This window comes from Carassius gibelio, chromosome A7 (genome assembly GCF_023724105.1).
Source record: "Carassius gibelio isolate Cgi1373 ecotype wild population from Czech Republic chromosome A7, carGib1.2-hapl.c, whole genome shotgun sequence".
Lineage (NCBI taxonomy): Eukaryota > Metazoa > Chordata > Actinopteri > Cypriniformes > Cyprinidae > Carassius > Carassius gibelio.
Window position 1 is genome coordinate 12098869 of NC_068377.1, and position 23506 is coordinate 12122374.

General features: G+C 39.0%; 1 protein-coding gene across 6 annotated transcripts in view; it reads right to left on the reverse strand.

Moving 5' to 3' along the window:
- Positions 1 to 23506, reverse strand: part of LOC128017733 (NHS-like protein 2) — an 81874-nt gene that overhangs the window by 14861 nt on the left and 43507 nt on the right. For 4 of the 6 annotated variants that reach the window (XM_052603198.1, XM_052603199.1, XM_052603200.1 and 1 more), the window contains one exon: positions 1778 to 1930. In XM_052603198.1, the coding sequence (XP_052459158.1) occupies positions 1778 to 1930 (153 nt within the window). Of the gene's footprint in view, positions 1 to 1777; positions 1931 to 17277; positions 17464 to 23506 lie in introns of those variants that run through there. The other 2 variants (XM_052603202.1, XM_052603203.1) reach the window with 2 other exon arrangements.

Here is a 23506-nt window from a genome sequence, read left to right on the forward strand (position 1 = left end):
TTCAACTTTCAACTCAACTTTTATAAAGAATATCTCTTTGGATTTAAGAGTTTAGTAATAAGAAGAATTTATCATATTATTATTAATACCAACTGTACAAACTGTAATATCAACTTTTTTTTACTCAAATTTCAGTGTCAGTAAAAATAAAATACCCCCCCCCTTAAAACAATCACGTTTTGCTGCTTTGAAGCCAGAAATGAAGATGGACACAGTTTTTGTTTTATCCAGCTGTATTTACATGTGCATCTTCAGTTCTCTCTTCACAGCAGTTCAGTCAGTGTACTGTTTGAGTAAATGAATTACTCCGGGATGTTGGTTTGTTTTAACTGTGGAGTGTCAGCCACATTAAAAAAGTTAACAGCTTAAGTCATTTGTGGATTAATGCATATTGGAGACGTGAACAGTTTAAAACGATTCAGTTTGATTTGGTGAACTGGTTCAAGAAGATACGGTTACATCAAATGATTCTTTCGCAAACCGGATATCACTAAACTGCAGTGCTGTGAACGCCTCACAAACAGACCCAGAAGAGAAGACAATGCTGAATAAAGTCATAGTTTTTGTTATTTTTGGACCAAAATGTATTTTTGATGCTTCAACAAATTCTAACGGACCCTCTGATGTCACATGGACTACTTCGATGATGTTTTTCTTACCTTTCTGAACATGGACAGTATACCGTACACACATCTTCAATGGAGGGACAGAGAGCTCTCGGACTAAATCAAAAATATCTTAAACTGTGTTCCAAAGATGAACGGAGGTCTTACTGGTTTGGAACGACATGATGGTGAGTAATTAATGACGTCATTTTTATTTTTCGGTGAACTAACCTTTTAGGAGGCGGGGTGTGTGGTTTCAGTGCAGACAGCAGACACACCCCCAGAATTTGAGAGCAGAGGATACCGCCCATTTTTTACGAGATTTTGCTAACTTATTTTATGTACTTAGCACATTTTTTTTTTTGGTTGATAATAAAAATTTTCTGTGGTGTGACAAACTCAGAACACATTCTTAATATTGAATTTACAGGCACATTTTTTTCTGAGATGTTGGTATTATATCTTTCACTTGGAAGTTATAAGTTGCACTCAGTAAATAGAGCTGTATGAAACAAAAACTGTGTCCATCTTTTCTATACCCACTGTATATCAAAAGGCAAACTGATGTTTATGCACATAGCACAGTGCCACACATTCGTACTGACACTGACCACCCACTTGCTGTTGTTTAAGCAACAGCTGCCCATTCAATCTGATGCGGAGCTTAAACTAGAATAGCATCTCAAACCTCACAGATACATATTAATAGCTGACATCAAACAAGAAAGAGATAAAAGAGGGAAATTCAGCCATGTACAGTCACACACTCACAGTAGTAAGAGCCACAAGCACTGGCTTATTCATTCACCGAAAAAAAAAATGAAAGAGAAGTGGAGACTCTGTGTATTATCTGCAAATGGAAATTAATCTAATGGATTTTAAATATGAGTCAGAAATAGAGAGGGAATGATGGGAGACAAGTAGAGGGAAAACATGAGGATGCTCAGAGGAATAGAAAAACAAATAGTGCCCTCTCTTACACGCACTGGGAAACAGAGAATGGGAATGGAAGTGGCGGATATTCACAGCATGCTAGGCGATGCAAAACGCACACCCAGAAAAACAAAACGCAAACAAATGATAGACAGATCCAGGCAGGCAGATGATGGGGCTACACAAGCTCTAGTGGCACGGAAACACACAGATGAAGCGCTGGCAGCTGACTCTCCTACCTTGCAGCAGACTCTGTAGGTTCAGCTGAGCCTCCTGGTGCAGTTCCTGCACACACTCCGGCCTACTCCACGAGCCGAACACATTCACATGCTGTTGCCATGACGATTGGAAGTGGGCCGTTCGTTTGCTCTCCGAGTCCAAGTTGGTGGTGGCTGGCAGAGAGAGAGACAGAGGGAGGGGAGAAGGAGCAAGAGATGCAGTTAGGAGGAGGAAGTCAGAGCAAGAGAAAAGGAGAGACAGATGCGGAAAGAAGGGAGGGGAAAGAAAAAGATACATAAACTGATAAAATTGACATGTTTTTATATATTTTCATAATAGCAGCAGAGAGTTGGAGACATCCAACGGAGCGGATGAACCACACACTAAATTTGCAATCAAAGGGCTGAGATCTCATCATATAACAATTAATAACAATCTATTCACTACAACCCTAATATGTTTTTCTACCTGGCTAATCGAGCTGGTCTGTATGCTAAAGGACTGTTCACAACAAGGGCGATAACAACTCTTAACTATAAAGTTTTAACTATCACTCTAATACTATGAGAATAGGGAAGTACAGAATTCAGAATAACAATATAGTTTAAATCACTTTTCAAAATGAATTTCTAGCTGAAGAACAATAAGAAGATTGACAGCCAATCAGAATCCATTGCTTGAACATCTCAAGTGGCACACATGATAACTGGAGCACACTTATAATGAACAGAACTCTACTGCCCGTTGGTGTGGATGCTAATATAGTTAAATTTCCAGTTTTACCAGTTGATGATCAAATATTACATATGACTCATGAACTATGAAACTGTTAAACAGAAAGGAATCAGAATAACGTATTACTGTAGATTGCTACTGATAATCTACATAGTGAACAAAAAAAACCTGAATATTCTACTATTCTTACAAATACGTCACATCATGGTAAGGTCTAAATGTAATGGGGCTCAGGCAAAATTATTCATATATTTTTAAGACTCATTAAACTGCACACCAACAACATGTCTTTACTTAAAGCTTACTGCAGAGAGACAGAAAAAGACACTGATGAGAAAAGACGCTCAGTTATCTCCCAAGAGGTTAACTGTGCACACTTAATTACAACTTCAGCAGTAGTTCTGAAAGAGGAAATTAATATGCTATTTCTTCCTCTTACAGAACTCTGCCTGATCTTCCAAGCAGAAAGATTGATGGAATTCAAGGCAAAGTCAACACGCTGAGCATCAGGATAAACAGAAGGGGCTTTGAAGGAGGGATGTGTGGGAATGGCTAAATAAGATTGAAAAGGTGCAACTAGTTAGCCTGTTATAGAAATCACTCACTCACTGCAAGTCATCTGTCTGGATCAGACACAGTGCATAATATATACCTCAATGTACCTCATCTCAAACAACCTACATTTGATTTTGGGCCCTTGCACAATAAGGCTAATCAGTTTAATATTCATGTCAATGAAACACAATAAATCCACATAATAATCTAAGTAACAAACAACACCTAATTACTTCCTTAGTGGTGCAACTGCAGTAAGAAACTGTCTCATGTCTAAGGTCTATTGTAAAATCTAATCTAATCTAGTAAAATCTAATGTTTCCATTTCCTGCTCACTATCTGAACTCCCCTGTGCTCGGTCACATACATATGCTTAATGTTCATTAGCCCAATGTACTGTATTCACCTTCATTAGCGGCTGATTAACTTGCATGAGCTAGATTTTTTAACTACTCGACACTGAACATGGCATGATGTCACAGCAGCAAAACCCTTACATGACGACTCTAATGGATATTACTTACTTGGCTTCTTCACATGCAAGCGATAATTGTCATGCAGGCCATAACCAACACACTGTTTTGATTAAAAGCATATTTTTAAGTGTATATTTGGTGATACTTGGTCTGCCTCCAGAAACTCTAAATGTAATCGTTTCTCATGTTTGTTTGCTCTTCGACGTGGCACATCCAGTTATAAGAAGACAGCAGCCAAGAGAAACAAACCAGGCTGCTGCTGTCACCCACTTCAAAATTTATAGGCATTTTGTCTCATCTCATTTTCATGGAGGAGAAACTGTCTGGACGATATTTGTCAGACTTGTCTGCTAGTACAATATTCCTCCACCTAAACTGCACAAAGTGACGAAACCTGACAAGAATTAGGAACTAAAGCCTCACCAACAAAATTCAGAATAATCACAAATGCCTCCGTCTCCAGTTTCAAAACAGTATCTCAAAGATAAGCCACAAATAATTCTGAATGAATGCAGATGTTTCTCATAAAATTCTTAAACTCTATATTTTTATATGTCCATTAAAAATGTATATTCATATTTATTCTACATATATTAAGGGGAACATCTAATATATGATACAACTGATACCTAATCAGATATAAATCTCCTGAGGAATAATAACATATTATAATTAATAGATTCCCCAAAAAAGAAAATTCTGTCATTAGTTACAACATTTTCTGTAATATAGGTCACCTTTTGTGATCTAAAATGTGCTGCAACTTATGTTCCAAAGCAGCTTATATAATGTAAACAATGTCAAGCATGCATAGTTCTAACAAGAAAACACACAAATAACATAGATCTGGAATTACTAGATTGACACACAGCTTATTCATCATCAGACTGAAATCTAGTCATTCAAAATGTAAAAAGGCGCACAGCTCAATTAGAATTGTCTGGTGTACAGTAGGATCGTGTCAGTCAGCATGACAGCCACACCAACACGGTGCTATACAAAACATATTACTGCACATACAGTATAAGTTTGGGCATTACTGACAAGGTACTGACTGCCAATCAGCTTTCACAAGACTTTTCACCAGTATGTTGTCCTCCTTCCCTCACATTCACAGCACAATTTTTCCTTTTTTGAGGAGTTGCATGCTTCCCCTCTCAAACACCCCTTGGTTATATATACATAAGCTATAAGTGCACACAAATTTAGATTCACTTCCATAAAATTAAGCAGTCGACATTGGTAGCTTTGATGTGTGATTCCCTTCTTATTAAGATATTCTCATATTTTTATCCAGAGCATATGTAAGCTCCATGTTTAGAAACATGCTGATATAATCTTGCAGAGATCAAATATGAGTAAATAATAGACTTATAAAATGGTGTCAGTGTCCACCACCCTGTATCACCTTGCACAATTTTCTCACACAGGAATCGTTTAGGTTTTTGCTCTGTGACTTTGCAGAGAGTGCTGCCAAAAGCAATTACTCTCACAGGATAATTGTAGTGGCATGAGTCCCAATCCAAACTCTCTTTCTGCCCTTCACCCAATCTTTTCCTCTCCTTTCACTGATGTGTGAGATTGAGGCCTTTCCACACCATCAAGCAGGACTGGAGCCCTTTACTGGGCACACACAAAAAACATACACACCAAACATGAAGCGATAGTGATCTGTTTCTCGAAAATGTCTGAGGGTGTTAATGGAAGGTTCTTGACAACATCACCACCACACCTGGACAAGCACAAATAAAAAGCTGCATAACACTGACTGCAGTAAATTAATGTGATTTTCAACAGCAGATGGTGTGTACGAGGCAAAACCGATCTCAGACCTCACAGTGATCACATAAAACAGACGCTCAATTAATCAAAAAGATCAGATCATGATGAAAACACTAACATCTTCTCTCAGCTGCCACATCTACATGGAAATATTCAGCTGAGGGTTGGAAACTACAATCCAAGTGTGAACTCAACACATAAAGTGTTAGCCAGACTAAGTCCCTACATGGACACAGCTCATATTCATGGAAATAATGTGTCTATCTGTTGTCTTTCTCTCCATGGTAACTGTATAGTCTGATGGAGAAGATGTTGAGAATAGAGTGCAAAATTATTGTATTAGAGTCGTATAGCTTACTACTACAGTTAAAGTTTCCTATTGAAATAGTAAAATGGGCGAGACTTGTCATAGGGTTTTGCTTGCCCAGTCTCTTGTTTTCCTAGAAAAACTTAACTAGACAGCTTGTACCTTGGATGAAAGCAACGAAGACACTTTCAAAATGAAAAATAAAAAATCAGCCAATTTATTCTTAGTCAATGAAAGGAAATTATATGCAATAGAAAAATGAAGACATAAACAAACCATGTTATTGCTAGGAGGAGGCAGGTGGTATTTACACTCTTATAAGACAGTGATTTTTGGAAAAAAATTTACAAGTCATCAAAATTTCTGGCTATGTTCCCAGAAGAGAAAGGAGCCATGTTTTTTTGCATAAAATAACAAGATAAAAAATAACAAGATGGTCGAATTGAGAAAAATATGCAAGGTCTAATTCAGCTTCACAGAAATAAACAGGGAAATCAATCAGATCAACAGGAAGATCAACAGAATCAATAATGTAAACATCTTCAAATATGAGAAATTCAAATTCTGCTGTAAAGCTGCTCTCAATGTTGAACCAATTCATTTAAAAAACTGTGTTGATTTTGCACATTTGATCAATTATGAAACAATCTAAAGTAAAATACATTAACTAAAAGCCACAAAACTCATTTTGATATCATAGGGCCAGGGTCATATAGAATAGAATAGAATAGAATAGAATAGAATAGAATAGAATAGAATAGAAAGGGGCACTGCTATGGTTTCTGGGTCCCCTGAACAGCATATTAACTCTGGCCCCCTCCACGATCACGTTCCGGGAAGAGGGGGAGATCCACTTTTAGCTCCAATCTCGATTAAACACACCTACATGCAACTTTGTAGTAATCCTGAAGACCTTGATTAGCTTCTTCAGGTGTGTTTGATTAGGGTTGAGGCTGAACTCTGCAGGAAAGTGAATATTGAGGTCCAGAGTTGAGGACCCCTTGTGTAGACTCTAGTCACTCTTCCTCACACAAACACACACACACACACACACACACACACACACACACATTAGAAATATAATTTCTCTCTTCTTTCTCTATCACACAAGTTAGCGTACACAGATTCCATGACACCTCCTCTATTCCACATGTTTTCCACAGAAACATGGCACTGAGTGTTTGTGAGGCTCTGATGTGTTTACATATGCTGCAGTGTTGGTCCCAACATTGCTGACTGTAGTGACTGTCGCTTCCTCACGGCCCGTTCTGCACTGCTTCACCCCTCCCCATCTGTTTCCTCTGGTGCCAGTGAGCGTGTGAACGACAAGTGCTGAAAGACAGACTATCAGTGAAAGTGTCTCTGTGTCTCATTATGTCTGAAACAAACACATGCGCATATGCTCGCACCCTTCCCAAAGCGGAAGTGTGTGGAGGATAGGAAATGTGTCCACTGGCCTTCTGGACTTATCTTTCCCTGGTCCTCCTCTCATCCTCTCCAATACTTTTTACCTCATATTCCCTCCGGCTTTATCCATCTACTCATGTTCCAGTGAACACAAAGATTTGTTCACAAAGAATAAGTACAAGCTATCGTGCAGATGAGTCCCAAATTCGTAAGAGTAAAGATTAGACAGCATTACTGAGAGGCTACAGCACTGCTTTGTTTTCTACGTTAATTTACAGAATAATTTGCAGCAATTATTTTTATGAAGCCTGAACTTTATTCAAAACACAGTTAAACTGCAGTGTGTCCTTTCAATTAGCAACAAATCAGAGCAACTATAGCTGCAAATATAATGATTGTTTTCAAATATTATTCCAAAAATAATATTTTGTCGGTCTCAAATAAAAAAAGTCAAAGATGTCTTCAACTTACAAATGGCATTAGACTTTTTCACACTAAGGACAATAACTATAATAACAACTGTTATACGCATAACTGTTGTGCGTTAAAGCTAAAATAGTTATCATTACAATTACCATTCTTGGTATAAATGGAGTCTTTACTCTTTAGTTCTGCATATTCATACAATGGTAACACTTTATTTTAAGGACCAATTCTCACTATTGTTGCTTAGTTATTAGCATATATATTACTTTGTCACCAATCCGTAAAAGTCCATGGACTTTCATCCAAAGAAGCCCAAGAGGTCGCTCTCTCGCCATACTGACACTCACACCACACAGACTGTTACACATCACTCTGGACTACATCTCCCATGCCCCACTGCACTGATTGTGCACTCACCTGCATCCAATAACACACACTATATAACACTCACTCTGATCCTGTACGAGTCACAGAATATTGTCTGGCAGTTATCTCTCTCCTAGCAATAGCTACACTACACTACACTATGTCTAGTTTTCATTATCTAGTCATTGTCTTGCCTTGCCTTGCTTGTTTACTTGTGTTTTGATTGTTGCCTGTGTAAACTCTGTTTACCCCTTTCCTGGATTATCGCCTGTTGTTGGATTACTCATTTGCCTCGCCCTCTGGATTATGTTTGCTGTCTTTTGACCCATGCCTGTTATAGACTACTCTTCAGTCTCGCCTTCTAGATATCTGTTTGCCATTGTATGATTCTTACCTGATTCTTACCATTCAATAAAGCCTTGCACATGGATTTATTAGTACATACAAATTACATATTAATACCTTATTCTGCATGACCATATTTTAGATCCCTTAATCCTACCCCATACCCAAACGTAATAGCTACCTTACTAACTATTAATAAGCAGAAAACTGGGAGTTTCTTCAGGGTAAACTCTATAATGTAATATAACATAATGTTATATCATTTCAGATGTTTTTTTTTTATCTTATCAAATTGCACCCTTGATTCTTAAATCAGATCTTATAGCCACACATTTCTTACAATGGAATGAAATAAATGAACAGTACTTCAGTAAAGACTAAGGTATGACAGAAAATCAACTGTCCCTTATGATTTCTGTGCAGTGTTTGGTGCTAAATGTCTTTACCTTGTAAATGGTCTAATGGTACAGTAGTGGAATCAGATCACACATGCACAGAAAGTGAGATAATGTGTCACTCACAGGTCACCTTCTCAGGGGAAACATGCTAAATCGAAATGAGAAATTCACTTTAAGGTAAAAGCTGTGTCAATCTCAGACTCAATCACAAGGAAGGGAAAGAGCTATTTTTCCTCGAAAAACTAAATGAGTTTATGCTAGAAATGCATTGAACTTTCGTCCAATTTCTGCTTTTATGCGTGTTTGGTGGTGGCTGATGGGGATTAATGTGGTACAGTCATACTGTGGTGTCAGAGCCAAAGCTTAATCTGCTGCTTATAGCAGTTAGCACCATTATAATTTATTTAGTGAAGCTTGTCCAAAGGAGGAATGAATCACACTGGCTACCAGCAGATCTGAAGAGGAAACTGCTCGAGCTAATAAAATTATCAGCTAAGAGAACTTTATTGTTAAAAGAGATACAGACTCATGTGCAATCAATAGTTTGCATTACTTGAAAAAATGGCCGCTTTTGTAAGGCAGTCAGTCAGGGTTGTAGACTATGAGTCTAATCGACATTTTGATTTTTGTGATTGGCTGAGGTGAGCTCTATTTTCTGTTCCTTTTTGTGTTGACACAAAAATCCAGAACAATCCCACAGGAAAGCATTATGGTGATGGCTCGGGGTCCATAGTATCCACTCAACCTGACTTCAAACTGAGCAAAAAAACCCAGGCATCTTTGAGCTTTCACAGGCACCACATTTAAGCACATTCTCATTTACAGTAGGATCTGGCACTTGCTCAAATTCACATACTATGTGGATAAGAATTCAAAGGGCTCAGTGTTTGTGTGCATTTACACTCAGAAATACTTACAAAAACACCATGTACCATTAGGCATGTTACCGGTGCAGTACCTGTAAAGGGACAAACTTTGTGCTTATTTACCCTTAAGGTTTAAGGTTTATAGTAGTATGTTACTATTAGTCACCTTTTAGGGGTAGATAAGTACAAAGATGTCCCTAAGGGGTACTGCCCCAGTAACAAGTTGTTTGAAATGTTTGAAATGCACATTTTTTCTTTTCTTTTGTGATTATGATAGGACAGTAACTAGACTGGAAGCAAATTGGGGGAGAGAGGAAGACAAGATCAGGAAAGGTTTGTGAGCCAGAACTTGAACTCAGGACACCTTTAGCACAATCACTATATGTTGGCCCGCTGCCCAAAACTAAAATGCACATTTTCTCTGACAGTGTACATGTTTATATATGCCAAACTTGGAATACAAAAAGAAATCTATGTTGAAGTAGTGTATAGGAAGCTTGAAGTAAACTCAACACCAGAAGCATCTAAAATAAACTTTTGATATCCTATTCATGCAAAAAGTGTATTAAAGGGGTCATATGATGCGAATTCAAATTTTTCTTTCTCTTTGGAGTGTTTCAAGCTCTTGGTGCATAAAGAAGATCTGTAAAGGTGCAAAGACTAAAGTCTCAAATCCGAAAAAGTATTCTTTATAAAAGTCGAAGACTCAACCACACCCCCCTAAAACGGCTCGTTCTAACACGCCCCCACATCTCTACATCACTATGTGGGAAGATTTGCATAACGCCGCCCAGATGTTCACGCAAAGAAAGAAGGCATACATTTATTCTCGCTGTAGTATTGTTGTTGCTACCGCCACCGGCGGATTCTACACTCCTTCATAGAATCCGCCGGCCATGCCGTTCTCAACCTGCCTGCCTCCACTCACTCAAGCTGGCCTCCACTCACTCTATCCCGCGGGCCACTCTAGGCCTCCAGCCCCCACTCACTAAAGGCTGTGGTGTGTGACACAGTTTCGTTGAGAAAACAAAACTACTTTGTTTGGCCTTCCAAAAGAGGACACGATGAATCGACGTGTTTCAAAAGGCGGGGCACAGAGGAGAAGCAATAATGTACAGTATGTAGAAAATAATGTGTTTTTTATCCTTAACCTGCATAAACACATTTCATTACACCAAATAATGTTCTTTTTAGCAGCATCATATGACCACTTTAAAGAAGTCTTCCACAGGAAAGAGATAAACGGAAATAACTGATGATGGTACAGGCTAAGTTACAACAATACAAAGTCAGAAAACTGTCATATTTAAACCAATCTAGAGTTAAAAATGAAATTGTCTAGGAACACTAAGATAAAGGTGTAAACATTTAAATAAAATCACAGTGTAGTTCAGACATTAAAGAAAGACATTAAAATGCGCACACACACACACATGACACAAGTTAGGGATAATACAAGCAAGGGGTGCTAATGACAAGCTGACTGTAGCAGAACCTGATTTTACCAAGTGAGACATGTTCCTGGGACAACATCTTTGTTGTCACTGGAACAACATTGTGATTAACCAATCAGATTTGAAGAACCAGTTTATATATTTTGTGAAGTTTATGCTTAAATGCTTAGATCATTCATCTATCATTTCCTCTGATTTTAGGGATTACTCATGGTTAAGGATAGGTTTAGGTGTAGGGATATGGTCAAGAATATATTTTTGGAGTAAAATGTTGTTCCAGGGTCAACAAAATATGTTGACCTAGGAACACATCTAACTCAGCAAAATCAGGACATTCCTGACTGTACATTTGTCCACTAGTTACAAAGTTAGTTACCAAATAAAATAAATGGAATGAAACAATTTTTGTTTAAATTTCATTATGTGAGAAGAAAGAGACCACCGAGTGATATGAGTGACAAGAAACTAGCACAAGTAAAGAAATTGGTTGCCTGGGACAACAATTAATTAACGGTCAGTTTAAAGGTCATTATAGAAAAATATTCAACCCCATTATGCCACAATTGACCAATTAAAGTAAAGTAATCCCGCAAGCCATGTAATAATCACTGCTAATGATTAGAAAGTTTATAAACACAATCAAGAAGCATCGAGACTAATGACCTTTAGATAACTTCCAGGGTCTATTGTCTCAACATTATTGACAGGAAACTGCTTCATCCACTTCCTGTCACAGCACACAGACTCTGTGATGAAAAGAAATCTTTAAAGGTGTAGATGAATGAAGACACTGAGTGGCTGAACTAGGTATCGCAGTCCAAATTCAAAATATTAGACACGTTTTGTTTTTTTTTCACCCCCGGCTCCTCCTCCTCATACTTGACACACACGCAGGTTGCCAGATTGATGACATCAACAAGAACGAGTGCACTTGACGATGAATGAAATTAAATAAGCAGTGGGCGGGTTTCACAAACCAAAACAGAGACCGGTTTTCCAGCCAGGAACGCACATTTTCGAAGGAGAATAACTTACTGTAGCATTGTTTTACAGATAAACAAGTATGTTAACTTAGCATGTTTCTTAAATATCTGCAAACTTAGTATGGTATTTTTATGCTTCAGTAAAGTAAAAAACTTACATACAGCACCTTTAAACTGATATATTTTACTGTACAATCTTTCATGTCTATTATTTCATGTTTCAAGGTAAAATGCTTGTTGTTCCTGAAGGAGCTGACATACAATAATAACACCTCCTCCATGCTCATGAATTATCGAGCACTGCATGAGCATTCACATATAGTAACAATCCACACACTAGATAAAGAAATGGCAAATGAGGCCCTGGTGAACATGCTCATCAAGGACACCCAACCCTTTTCCATTGTGGAAGATACTGGCTTTAGGGAGCTCCTGCATGTGTTGGATCCCACTATGTTATCCCAACTTGAAAGGTACAGTATGTGATTAATAAAGTGGTTTGTTATTATTTAAGTAGTTAAAATTAAGAATAACTGCATTTATTTATTTTTTTATCCACAGGCTTTGAAAGCCATGGTTGATCATAAATACTATGAGAAGGCCAGAAAACATTGCAGAAAGTTACAGCTGTAACCTTTAAATCCGTCATGTGGGCATCCCTAAACTCCGATGCCTACCTAGCAGTAACTTGGCATTTTATAGATGACAATGACAAGCTCTACAATATTTTACTAAGTGTAGAGCAGGGATAGGCAACTCCGGTCCAGGAGGGCCACTATCCTGCAGAGTTTAGCTTCAGCCCTCATAAAAACTCACCTGCCTGTATCTATCTAGTAATCCTGAAAACACTGATTGCCTTTTTCAGGTGTGTTTAATTAGGGTTGGAGCTAAACTCTGCAGGATAGTGGCCCTCCAGGACCGGAGTTGCCTATCCCTGGTGTAGAGTATTCCCCTAAGAGCCATACTGCTGAAAACTTGGCTACTGGACATATCAAGCTCATGGATGAATGGGGCATTAAAGATAAAGTGAAGTTCCTGGTAACTGATGCTGCAGCCAATATGATAGCATCTGTATGACCATTGAATCTTAGGCATGCAATATGCATTGCACATACAAAAAATCTAATTGTGTGGAAGTCTTTTGACGACATCAACAGCTTCAATAAAACGTAGGAAACTTGACTACAGCAAAAGAGACACTGGCACAAGTACAGGAGCAGATGGGGAGACCAGTTCTGAAGTTCTGATTATTGAAGTGGACCCTCGCTGGAACAACACTTACAATATGTAATGCAGCCCTGGCCTCTCTAAGGACCGACATCACTCCTCCTACTGCCTTGGACTATGAGGTAGTACAAGATGCTTTACATGTACCTGCCCCTATCCACCAGGTTACAGTGTCTGCCTCCAAAGTGATAGCTATCATGAAGATGCTTAATCATGCTGTAACCAGGGAGTTAGTAGGCCTCAATTCCAATTTAGCAAGGCAGCTGGGTGACAACCTGGTCTGGAGGGTGAGGAAGAACACAGTACATTTAGAATCATTAAGTGTGAAGACCATACCAACAATATAGGATCCCAGATTAAAAAACAGGAAGAAGCGATATCAAGATTAAAATCTGAATGCACTACTGTTATCAGAAGTTCTGGTCTCCATTCTGCTTCCACCAATACACCCCAGCTCAGCTGCAAGCCTCTTTAGAAGCATGTCAATCTACAAACAACAGTAAGTAGTATATTCCTAAACAACTATTATATTTTTTCCTGTATTACACTCCCTCCCCCTGCCCCCAACACAGTCCCACTTTTGTTGTTCACACTGTCATTGTTAATTAATTATTAATTAACTGTGTGTGTGTGTGTGTATGTGTGTGTGTGTGTGTGTGTGTGTGACCATTGTTTCTGAAAAAGTCAAGTCAGACAGAGAAAGATATATATTTTATTTTATACCCAGGAAATGAACAACTGTCTTCTCGGGTCATTGGCTCAGGATGAATTGATTTGTCCGCTATTTTTTTTTTTGCACAGTTCTAGGTGTCATTAGTGAGCAATGCTTAATGAAGCTTCTGGTAATGAACCTTTTTGGTGAAGCAATGTGCTGGGAAGCCTAAGCGGTGCAGGAAACCTCCTTTTGCCATCACTAAAGACAGGGAAATGACAGGAAAACATTGCAAGATGATAGTAGGGTAAGTATTACAGATAAAAATTCAGGTAATCTCAGACTGGACCATGCAAAACAAGACCAGATATTGAGGGCAGGTAAGGGAGTGCTTATATGTGCATCTAGATGAGATGATAATCAACAGCAGGTGTGGTAATAGCTGACTGAGTGCAGGTGGGAACCAGGAGGGATGCTGGGAGATGTATTTCTGTGACAGGGCTGATGACTGTAGATTGTGGCACTTCCCTAATGTAAAGTGTTACCCAGATTTTTTTTTTTTTTATACAATTATAACTACATTGTCATTCGACATAAACAATACAAATATACATATTGTAATCTATAATAAAAAAAATTATATTATTATTATTATTATTATCATTATTGTATATTATATTATTATTATTATTATTATTATTATTAATAATCATTTATATTGTTGGTTTTTACACCAAGTTGTTAATTAACACATTTATTTTGACCTATTTATACATTCTTCTCACTTGAGAAATATTTTATTTGAAAAGTGAAACAAATAAGTTACTGTACCTCTATAGAGACCACTAAATCGTGTCATTGATCAACAGACCTGAAAACGGAAAGAAAACTAAGCTGAGAATAATGAAAACCAGTAAGAATTCAAATTATTGGTCTATATCTGTAAAACTGGCAGTGTAGTTTTTGTATGTAGTTACATTTGTCTTTTTATCAAACATATTATTCTTTTCTGTCACTCTATTCCTAATGACAAATAGTAAAATACATGGTTCAAATATGGTGCATCTCGTCTAGCCTCTTGCAGGGTGTGCAGGCTCAAGACGGAGTGAAGGTGCAATGAGAGACAGAAATGGAAAGATCACATGCAAGACAAGGTATGTGCAAAGAAGCACAGTAAGTCACAAATAAAAAGAATGTGTTTGTGTGAAAATGTAACTAGAAGGAAAGAGAGAAGGAGTTTGTGAGCAGCTGGCTTTTGCTGGAATGTATCTGTCAGTGGCAGGATCAATAGATGACTGATAAAGACAGAGGTTTGGCAGAAGTCTCAGAAAACCATGTGTGAACACACACTGGAAAAGTTAAGTGCAACACACACACACACATACACATACAGATACTGGTTTAACCCTCTGCAGCTCTTTCCTCTCAGGCATTTAGACCGTCAGTCCCGCTGTGCGGCCGCCTGGACACAAAGGCTTCATTTAGAAACTCGTTTGCATAAAAATTCTATGAGGCTTAATTTTCTCTCCCATTCATTTTACATGCATAATTAGTAGGGGTGTAACGATACGCGTATTCGTATTGAACCGTTCGGTACGACGCTTTCGGTTCGGTACGCGGTACGCATTATGTATACCGAACGGTTCGTTGGAGTAATTAATTATATTTGAAAAAAAAAAAAAAAAAAGAGAGAGAGAGAAATATAATGATATGCGTTCAACAAGGTAGCCCAATAACCCAAACAACGTAACAGGCAACGCCCCTGACACTCCCGAAGAAGAAAAAAACACCATCTTATATGTTTATGTTAGGCTACTCAGCAGGCGCTCGCTCACTCAGTACGCGCTGAAGGCTCGTTGCAAAATAGCCAATGCGTTTAACAGACTAGAAATGAGAAGATCCTCCAATAACCAACAGGTCTGGTGTTTGGGTGCACTTTGGATTCCCTTTAAGCTATAATGGTGATGGCAAGAGAGTGGTGGATAAAAAAACAACGGTATGTCGCATCTGCAACATGACAGGGTACACCAGCGGGAATAAAAAAAAAATAAAAAAAAACACCAGCGGTAATATCTGGGATATATGCGTCAGTACTATCTGGGAAAAGACGAAAAAAAGGAGAAACATGCACGCAGCAAACTATCCCTGCAGCATTTAGAAACTATAGCTTACAGGGAATCCAACCCAAACACCAGACCTGTTGGTTATTTTAGGATCTTATATTTCTGGTCTGTTAAAGGCATTCGACATTTTGCAACGAGCCTTCAGCGCGTGCTGAGTGAGCGAGCGCCTTAGGGGCCGTTCACATATCGTGCCTAAAAACGCATGGAAAACGCTAAGCGCGTCTTTCTCCTGAGGCGTCTGTCTTTGCTAAGCAACAATGACGTGCTCTCTCCATGAGACGCGGAAATTTCAGCGAAGGATAAATGGATTTGCAGCTCTAAAAATCGCTTGCAGTAGCGCTGCTACTAAATTTATTTCAAAATTGCAATCCATATACAACTATGATCAGCTGATCCTTCATCTTGGCTGAGCTCTCAACGTTGTTACGGGAAAGGATGAAGCTGATTGGTTAGTTCTTGTCACATGACCCGCGGTGCGCTTGCGGCATTCTGAAAAGTTGAGATGTTTTTACATTTTGCTGTATCTAAAACGTATCGAACCGAACCGAACCGAACCGTGACATCAGTGTATCGTATCGAACCGAACCGTGAATTTTGTGAACCGTTACACCCCTAATAATTAGCCATAATGAGCTCTGGAAGCCTTCCGCAAGAGTGCATGTAACCTATGAGCAGAGAAAAAGTGTGTTGTCACGAATATATGTGTTCAGAGCTTTATCATCTTTGCAGGCCCTTATTCAAACTAGCCTTGTGTATTTGAGTGTGTCACTGTCATCATTCCGAGTTACTGGGAATTTAAGCTGGAATTCAGCGCTGAAATATGATCCCAAGGCAGAGTGAAAACTGGAATGGCAAATGGGCACCAGTCCCATGTCTTGAGCTTCTGCATGTTTTGTGTGTGTGAGACTTTGTTATGAATCTCTGTGACCCAGGATCACTTTGCAGAGGTGTGTTATAGTTCCATGAGCAAGGTAAACACACACTGCTGCGCACACACATACGATGGCACACAAAAACAGTCCATTAATGTGCAGCACTCATATTACCAACCCCATTAAATCTGTCAACCCAAACATATTATTTTTAAGTCATCAACAGACTTATTCAATGCAGACTAAAAGCATACACTCTCAAATCTCAAGCTCATTATTAAATATGACAGACTACAACCTTTACAACACAAATGCTGACAGCGTAAGCTCACAAATCCTGCTTCAGGAGAGAAGATGATCTCCCATCTCAGAGAAACCCTCTGACAGACGTCCTCCTGCATTACTGTCTGACCTCAATATCTCTCTATAGAGCGTTTTTATACTTCCAGCAGTCACGGAAGGTCTCGGAGTTTAAAAATATTTCAGAAGTGATCCTGTTACACACTCTGCTCCAGTCATGACATACAGGATATACGCTAACCCTACCTGTTTTTCCTCTGAAGACATCTAGCCTCTCCATAATAACATCCATAGATTGAGGGAGAGTTATAAAAGAAAATGTCTAGTGGCACAGACCTCTAGAGTGACCAAAATCAGAGATGTGAGTGAAGCACTGGGTGAAAGAGGGAGGGAAGGAGAGAGAGAGGCGGGATACATGAGAACTCAGTGTTTTAGGTTGTCCCCCTCCCCACTCTATTGTCAACGCAGCACTGCTTTTTCCTTCCCATGCTCACCAGTGCCTTCCTGTCTGCTGGAGGTGACAGCAAAACAGCCAATGATACGTCTGGAAATGCTCACAGGAGATCACAGCAGCAATAAAGAGCACAAAGTCCAAAAGGACGCAACCACACTGAACATTAACCAACCACTCAAGCAAAACACTTAGCAGTGTCCAAAAAGCATTTTGCCAAGCAACATCCAAAATTATATCACAGTTTCCACAGAAATATTATGCAGTACAACTGTTTCCAACATTGATAAAATAAGCACCACAACTGCATAATATTAAAATGATCTCTGAAGGATCATCTGACACTGAAGACTGGAGTAAAATTCAGTTTTGCCATCACAAGAATAAAGTACATTTGAAAACATATTATAATAGAGAACTGTTATTTTAATTTGTAATATTTCACAATATTACTGGTATTTTTTTTATAAAATAAATGCATTCTTGGTGTCCATAACATATTCTTTCAAAAACATTTCGAATCTTACTTCCAAACTTTGGAATAGTAGTGAATGTGATACAGAATATCCCTCACATTCAATACCAAATCTAAAATAACAAAACCTTAATGTGTCTCTTCAGGTTTTTATTTATTATTTTTTTTGACAGGTGCTGCTTCAGTGAGAGTGGATCGAGACTGACACAATGAGGTGCTGATGGAAACAAAATAATAATATGACTGAAGTAAAAGGACAAAAATGTTGGGTGGGTACACCTTCGCAGTTCATTCCCCATTGGCAGGTGTAGCAATGAGGAGAGAATTTTAGATCCTGAACATATTATGATTTAAGATTGGTTAAATGAAAAGGTGAATGCTGTGTGGTTTAAATTTTGCTAATACACATAAACAGATAACTAATACATAATATAACGCAGAAAGTTTCATTATATGACTGCCATCAAACCAGCAGTTGCATTTATGTTCCCAAACTGCTTGTAACATCCAAGGTCAAAGGCACACAGATTAGGCTCAATATCTCACATATAAACTCAAATATTCACACCAGATATACAGTATGTGTGTTTTTGTACGAAACAAACAGAGCCACTAACCAGTGGTGAGTATAACACTCAAGTATGTTGTACTGGTCAGATTCAGGTTTGAAGTATTTTCACATGCTTCTGTTAAGAACACTGGGCATGTCTTACTGATCTTCTGCTTGAATGCTGACAATTTCTATTAAGTTCAGTGAGGGGCGGAAAACTAAGACATCTCAAAGGTTGACACAGGAACTCTGATGCAGTGTGGGAACACAGACACACACAGACACACACACACACACATACATACAGGCAGCATTGAACAGGCTTTCAATTGACTGGCAATACCACCTGTCCGTTGCCATGACAACAGCTGCATGGTCTCACACAGCAACTCACAGCTCTCTCTCTTTCTCTCTGTTCATGTCGAGGTACGGCCCTTCTCTGAGAGCATGACGTCAAACTGAGCGAGAAAAGTATGAATGAAAACAATGTGTCTATAGAAATCAGTGTGCGTACAGAGCACTGTGCACTCCAGACATTACACAAACACACAAATACATCACCAGTTGTTTGTATTTGAATATTTGAGTGCTAGAGCTGTGCTCAACCATCAATAACTTGATTTACAGCAGACTCCAGACTCAAAGCTAATGGCATGAATCACAATCAGAAATACCAAACGATCACTTCATTCCACATTACAGATTCTGAAATGCACTGCATGGTGGACAGTGGAACAAGAATCTTCCAGTGATTCAGATACAGTGAACACTGTCTCCAGATTGAGATTTCCGAATTGGGTTCAGAAATAAAATAAGATTCAAAATAAGAATTACAAACACATCCCTTTATTCTGAATCCCTTCTTTACAACCATCCAGTGCTCTGAAAACCTCTCACTGCTGTGGTCTAGTCAAAAAAAAAAAAAACCTTCAGAATAAAAATGAAAATGGAATCACTATTACAAATCACTGGTTTAAAAACATACAGAAAACACACACACACACACACACACACAAAGATCTGAACTCTGACACTACACTGATTCAAAACCATCCAGTAAAAATTATGCCAGTATTAATGCTGGGTTCAGAATCAGAAATAAGAACCAGAATTGGAATCGGACAGATTCAGGAAAATGACAAAGTAAACTCCACAGTGGATTCTGAATGAGAAACCAGCCAAGCAACATTTAAAAAGCCAACCTTGAAAAAAAAACACCATACACGCTCAGCAGGTGAGCTCTGTTTCCATGAATATGGCCATCTCTACTTAAGACGTGAATGCATTTATGTCTGTAAAGCACTGGAATTCATCTGCATTCTCATATCTAGGAGATTCTTGAGAGAGTGTGATAGTGTTAAATAAGACGTATGTTTGCTTGTACACGTTTAGTGTGTGTGTCCTCTCTAATTCCCAGATAACAGACGGAATGACAGCTCCCCATCTCCACACTTCCCTCCTCCCTCTGTCTCTCTCATCTCCCCGTCCTGATCATCTTCTCAAACAGCTGTCATAAACCTCTCTCCTCCCAATCTATTTCCCACCACCGCTTTCCCCTCTCCTCTCCTCTCATCTTTTATTTTGTTCCCCATTCTCCCTGATCCCCTCCGATTCCGGCTGTCATCTGTGTGAGTACACGGTTAAGGCTTGTCACTTCTTTGGTCCTTTCCTTTTCAGTCTTTTTTGGATAAAGAGAAGAAAGCGCAAGAGGTTTCAAAGGGCTCACAGCGTTAAAGAGAGAGCAAACAGTGATTTTAAACCCAGCGGTGACCATGACACTGAGTAGCCAAATGAAATCAGTCACTGAAATTGATATCCTCTCACATGTGCGCATATAAACACACACAAGATGACATGTCATGTACAACACCTAAACTGAGGGTGAAATAAGACTGTGGCATTGTGGAGTGTGATGTAGTGCAAGCATCCGTGTGTGATAAATCCCTGCACACGTCTAGGTGTGACACAGATACATGTGTGTGCTCTTTACCTGTTGCCCCCTTGGTTTTATGCCTCCCTTTGGCCCGACGTTGGGAATTACCAATTGCTCCATGTTTCCTGTCCCAAAACATCACCTCATCCCAAGGTTTAGGCCACCGAATTGACAATGACCGAGAGTGTGTTGGAGCGTCTATGTGCGTGAGCACGGCGGCGCATGCATGTGACACAGAGCAGTCGGCGGGACTGAGTCTGTTTGTTTGTGTGAACGTGAGTGTGTAAGGGTGCGCATGTGTGTGTGTGTGAGTGTGTGAAAGAAAGAGAGAGCATGCGCCCAACCAATTCGATTCCAGCCAGTCAGAATACAGGCTCTGTGCTCATTTCATTGAGAGCCAGGGAAGGCTGAATGTATGGATGTAGGGAATGCTAGAACGCTAGAGGTAGAGGGATGGAGAGAGAGAGGGAGAGAGAGAGAGAGAGAGAGAGAGAATGGGAGGTGGATGTTTTATCACCACTGAGTGATTCTGAGGAGAGGTGGAGCTGCTGCAGTTGGAGGGGAAAAGAGAAACAGATAGAGAGAGGGGCGACAGAGGAGAGACCCTGTGCACACGAAAAAACATTTTCACATGCCATACTGTGACCGTCATCAAACCATCCGTCTTCTTCCCAAGAATTTGAAAAAATAACCACATTTTATGGCAACCAAACCAAACAAAACTGAGTCACATTATAGGGAAAAAGGGATAGTTCACCCAAATATGGAAATGCTGTATGGCCTGTGTGGCTCTCTTCTGTGGAACAAAAAGGAGATATTATGAAACTTTTTTTTTGTCCATAAATATGAAGTCAAGGGGTTTCAGTGATGTTTGGTTTCCTTGTATGGACAAAAACAGTTCTTCAGTTTAATTCCTTCTAAATCAAAACTCAACTGCTTGTTTAACTTCACACAGCTCCTTATATAAAATTGGATATACAAATATGTATCCAACTTTATCCGAATATACACTATATGTATGTGTTATATTTAGCAAATCTCAACTTTATGGTTGCTTGTATCATCACAAAATGTAAACTATATTATCGACCAGCTCTTATCTGCTAAATGTGAAAATACTTTCAAAATAAATCATAAAGATATTAAGACATTATTAATATTAACATCAGGATGAGTTTTATTAAAAGCACTACATCAATACATTTCACTTGAATTTTGTCAGGAAAACTTAAATAATTATGCTAAAAAAGAGTTTTTTCATGTCATGTCTTAAAATCATAATGCAATGAAAGTAGCGTGATCTGTAGAAGATCTGTTCTTCTGTATTGTGACATACAACTGAATGCTTCTGAAAATGGATGGATACTGATTGGATAAAGGCTGATCTAAATGCCATCTTGCAAAAGGACAGGAAAGAAACAGGGTTTCGGTGGACTAAATGACTGGAGAAGTGTGACATACGTCACCTGAGAGAAGACTGTTGTCCCAGCAGAAGATCAAGATAAGACATTTTGATAAAAGAAATTACAGTCAAAAAAAAAAGATAAAGAAACATATGCATGATGCCGCTGGTTTAATTTTTCTGAGACCTCGTTGAATTAGTTTGGTCTGTTTTCGCAAAACACTGTACCACAGTCATATCAATGAAGACTGCACAAGAGTGAGAGAGAGATGAGGGTGGGCATGATAGAAAGGAGGATGGAGCGAGGAGCAAAGATGCGGCAAACAGGGAGAGAGTGAGGGAAAAGAGAGGGAGAGAGAGATGAGAATCACAAGAGGCAGAGAGCTGGAGAGGAATATTCAGAAGAAGGGAGGTGGAGGGAAAGAGAGAGAGAGCAGACGCAGTAAGTAAAAACAGACACTATAGCTGAGAAAGGCAAATAGAGAGAAAGAGACTGATTGGTGACTGATTGGAGACTGTGATTGGTTGAGGAATGATGCACCCCAAGGACAGATGACTGTCAGCCCAATTCTTCCTGAAAAGGATGAGATAGGATGGAGTAATAAATAGCGGAGGGTAATAAACAAGGGTAAAATCCTGTTAATAGCCTAGGCTGCTCAAGAGTGTGGCTAGCTGTCCAAGCTGCTGACACACACACACACACACACACACACACACACTGCAGTGGAAAGGGCAGGTCCCTCCCTCTGCAGACTAGAAGTTTAGCATTCAAAGCCACAACACTGTTCTCCATTATCAATTCATCACAGACATCTGTCTGGTAAACATCACGTGCCCCGCCCCTTCACACACACACATGCTCACACAGAGGTCACATCTGCAAATACATACAGTCAGTCACCTGCTCACACAGACCAAAAGATGCAGTGAGATCGATACACGCTCTCATGCCTTCATACTTGCACAGTTTAACCCACACACAGATGCTACTGCCTTCTTGCAAAATAGAAAAGACCAGAGGAAGTGAAGAATTCATAAGAACATCATACACAACGTCATGTATATTGTGAATGAGCACAAAGTGTTAATCTACACATACATTTATGAAATAAAAGGGCTAGTCTACACACATACACATCCCTCTCTCTCTCTCTTTCTCTCTCTCCCTCACACACACTGCACGGAGCAGCACAATGATTAATCAGCAGAGCACACACTCCAGTGACCACAGCCTGCCTTGTGCATGTTAATAATTCACACACACACAAGTTTATATATTCACTGTTTAAATATCAGGTTAAATGATATTTTCCTTGATAGTATAACCATACCTGTACAAACAAACACAGGGGTAGTTGACGTCATGCTGTGTGACATTCTACACTTCATTTAAATCAATTAAAATATTTAAAGTTCCACTGAGTTATTTTTAGTGTGTAATATCTAGTGGTTTGATGATTTAAATTTTTATAAATTATATTTTGGCTAACAGCAGGGTGCTCTATGATTTATATGTAGCTGATGTCACACTATTTACTTCAGATAACAACTTCCTGATTCTCTAATCCTATTATGTTGTTTTCAAAAATAAAGATATGAATAAAAAGGAAATAAACATTCTAAATAACTGTGTGCACTTGGAATAATATATTCTCAAATAAATA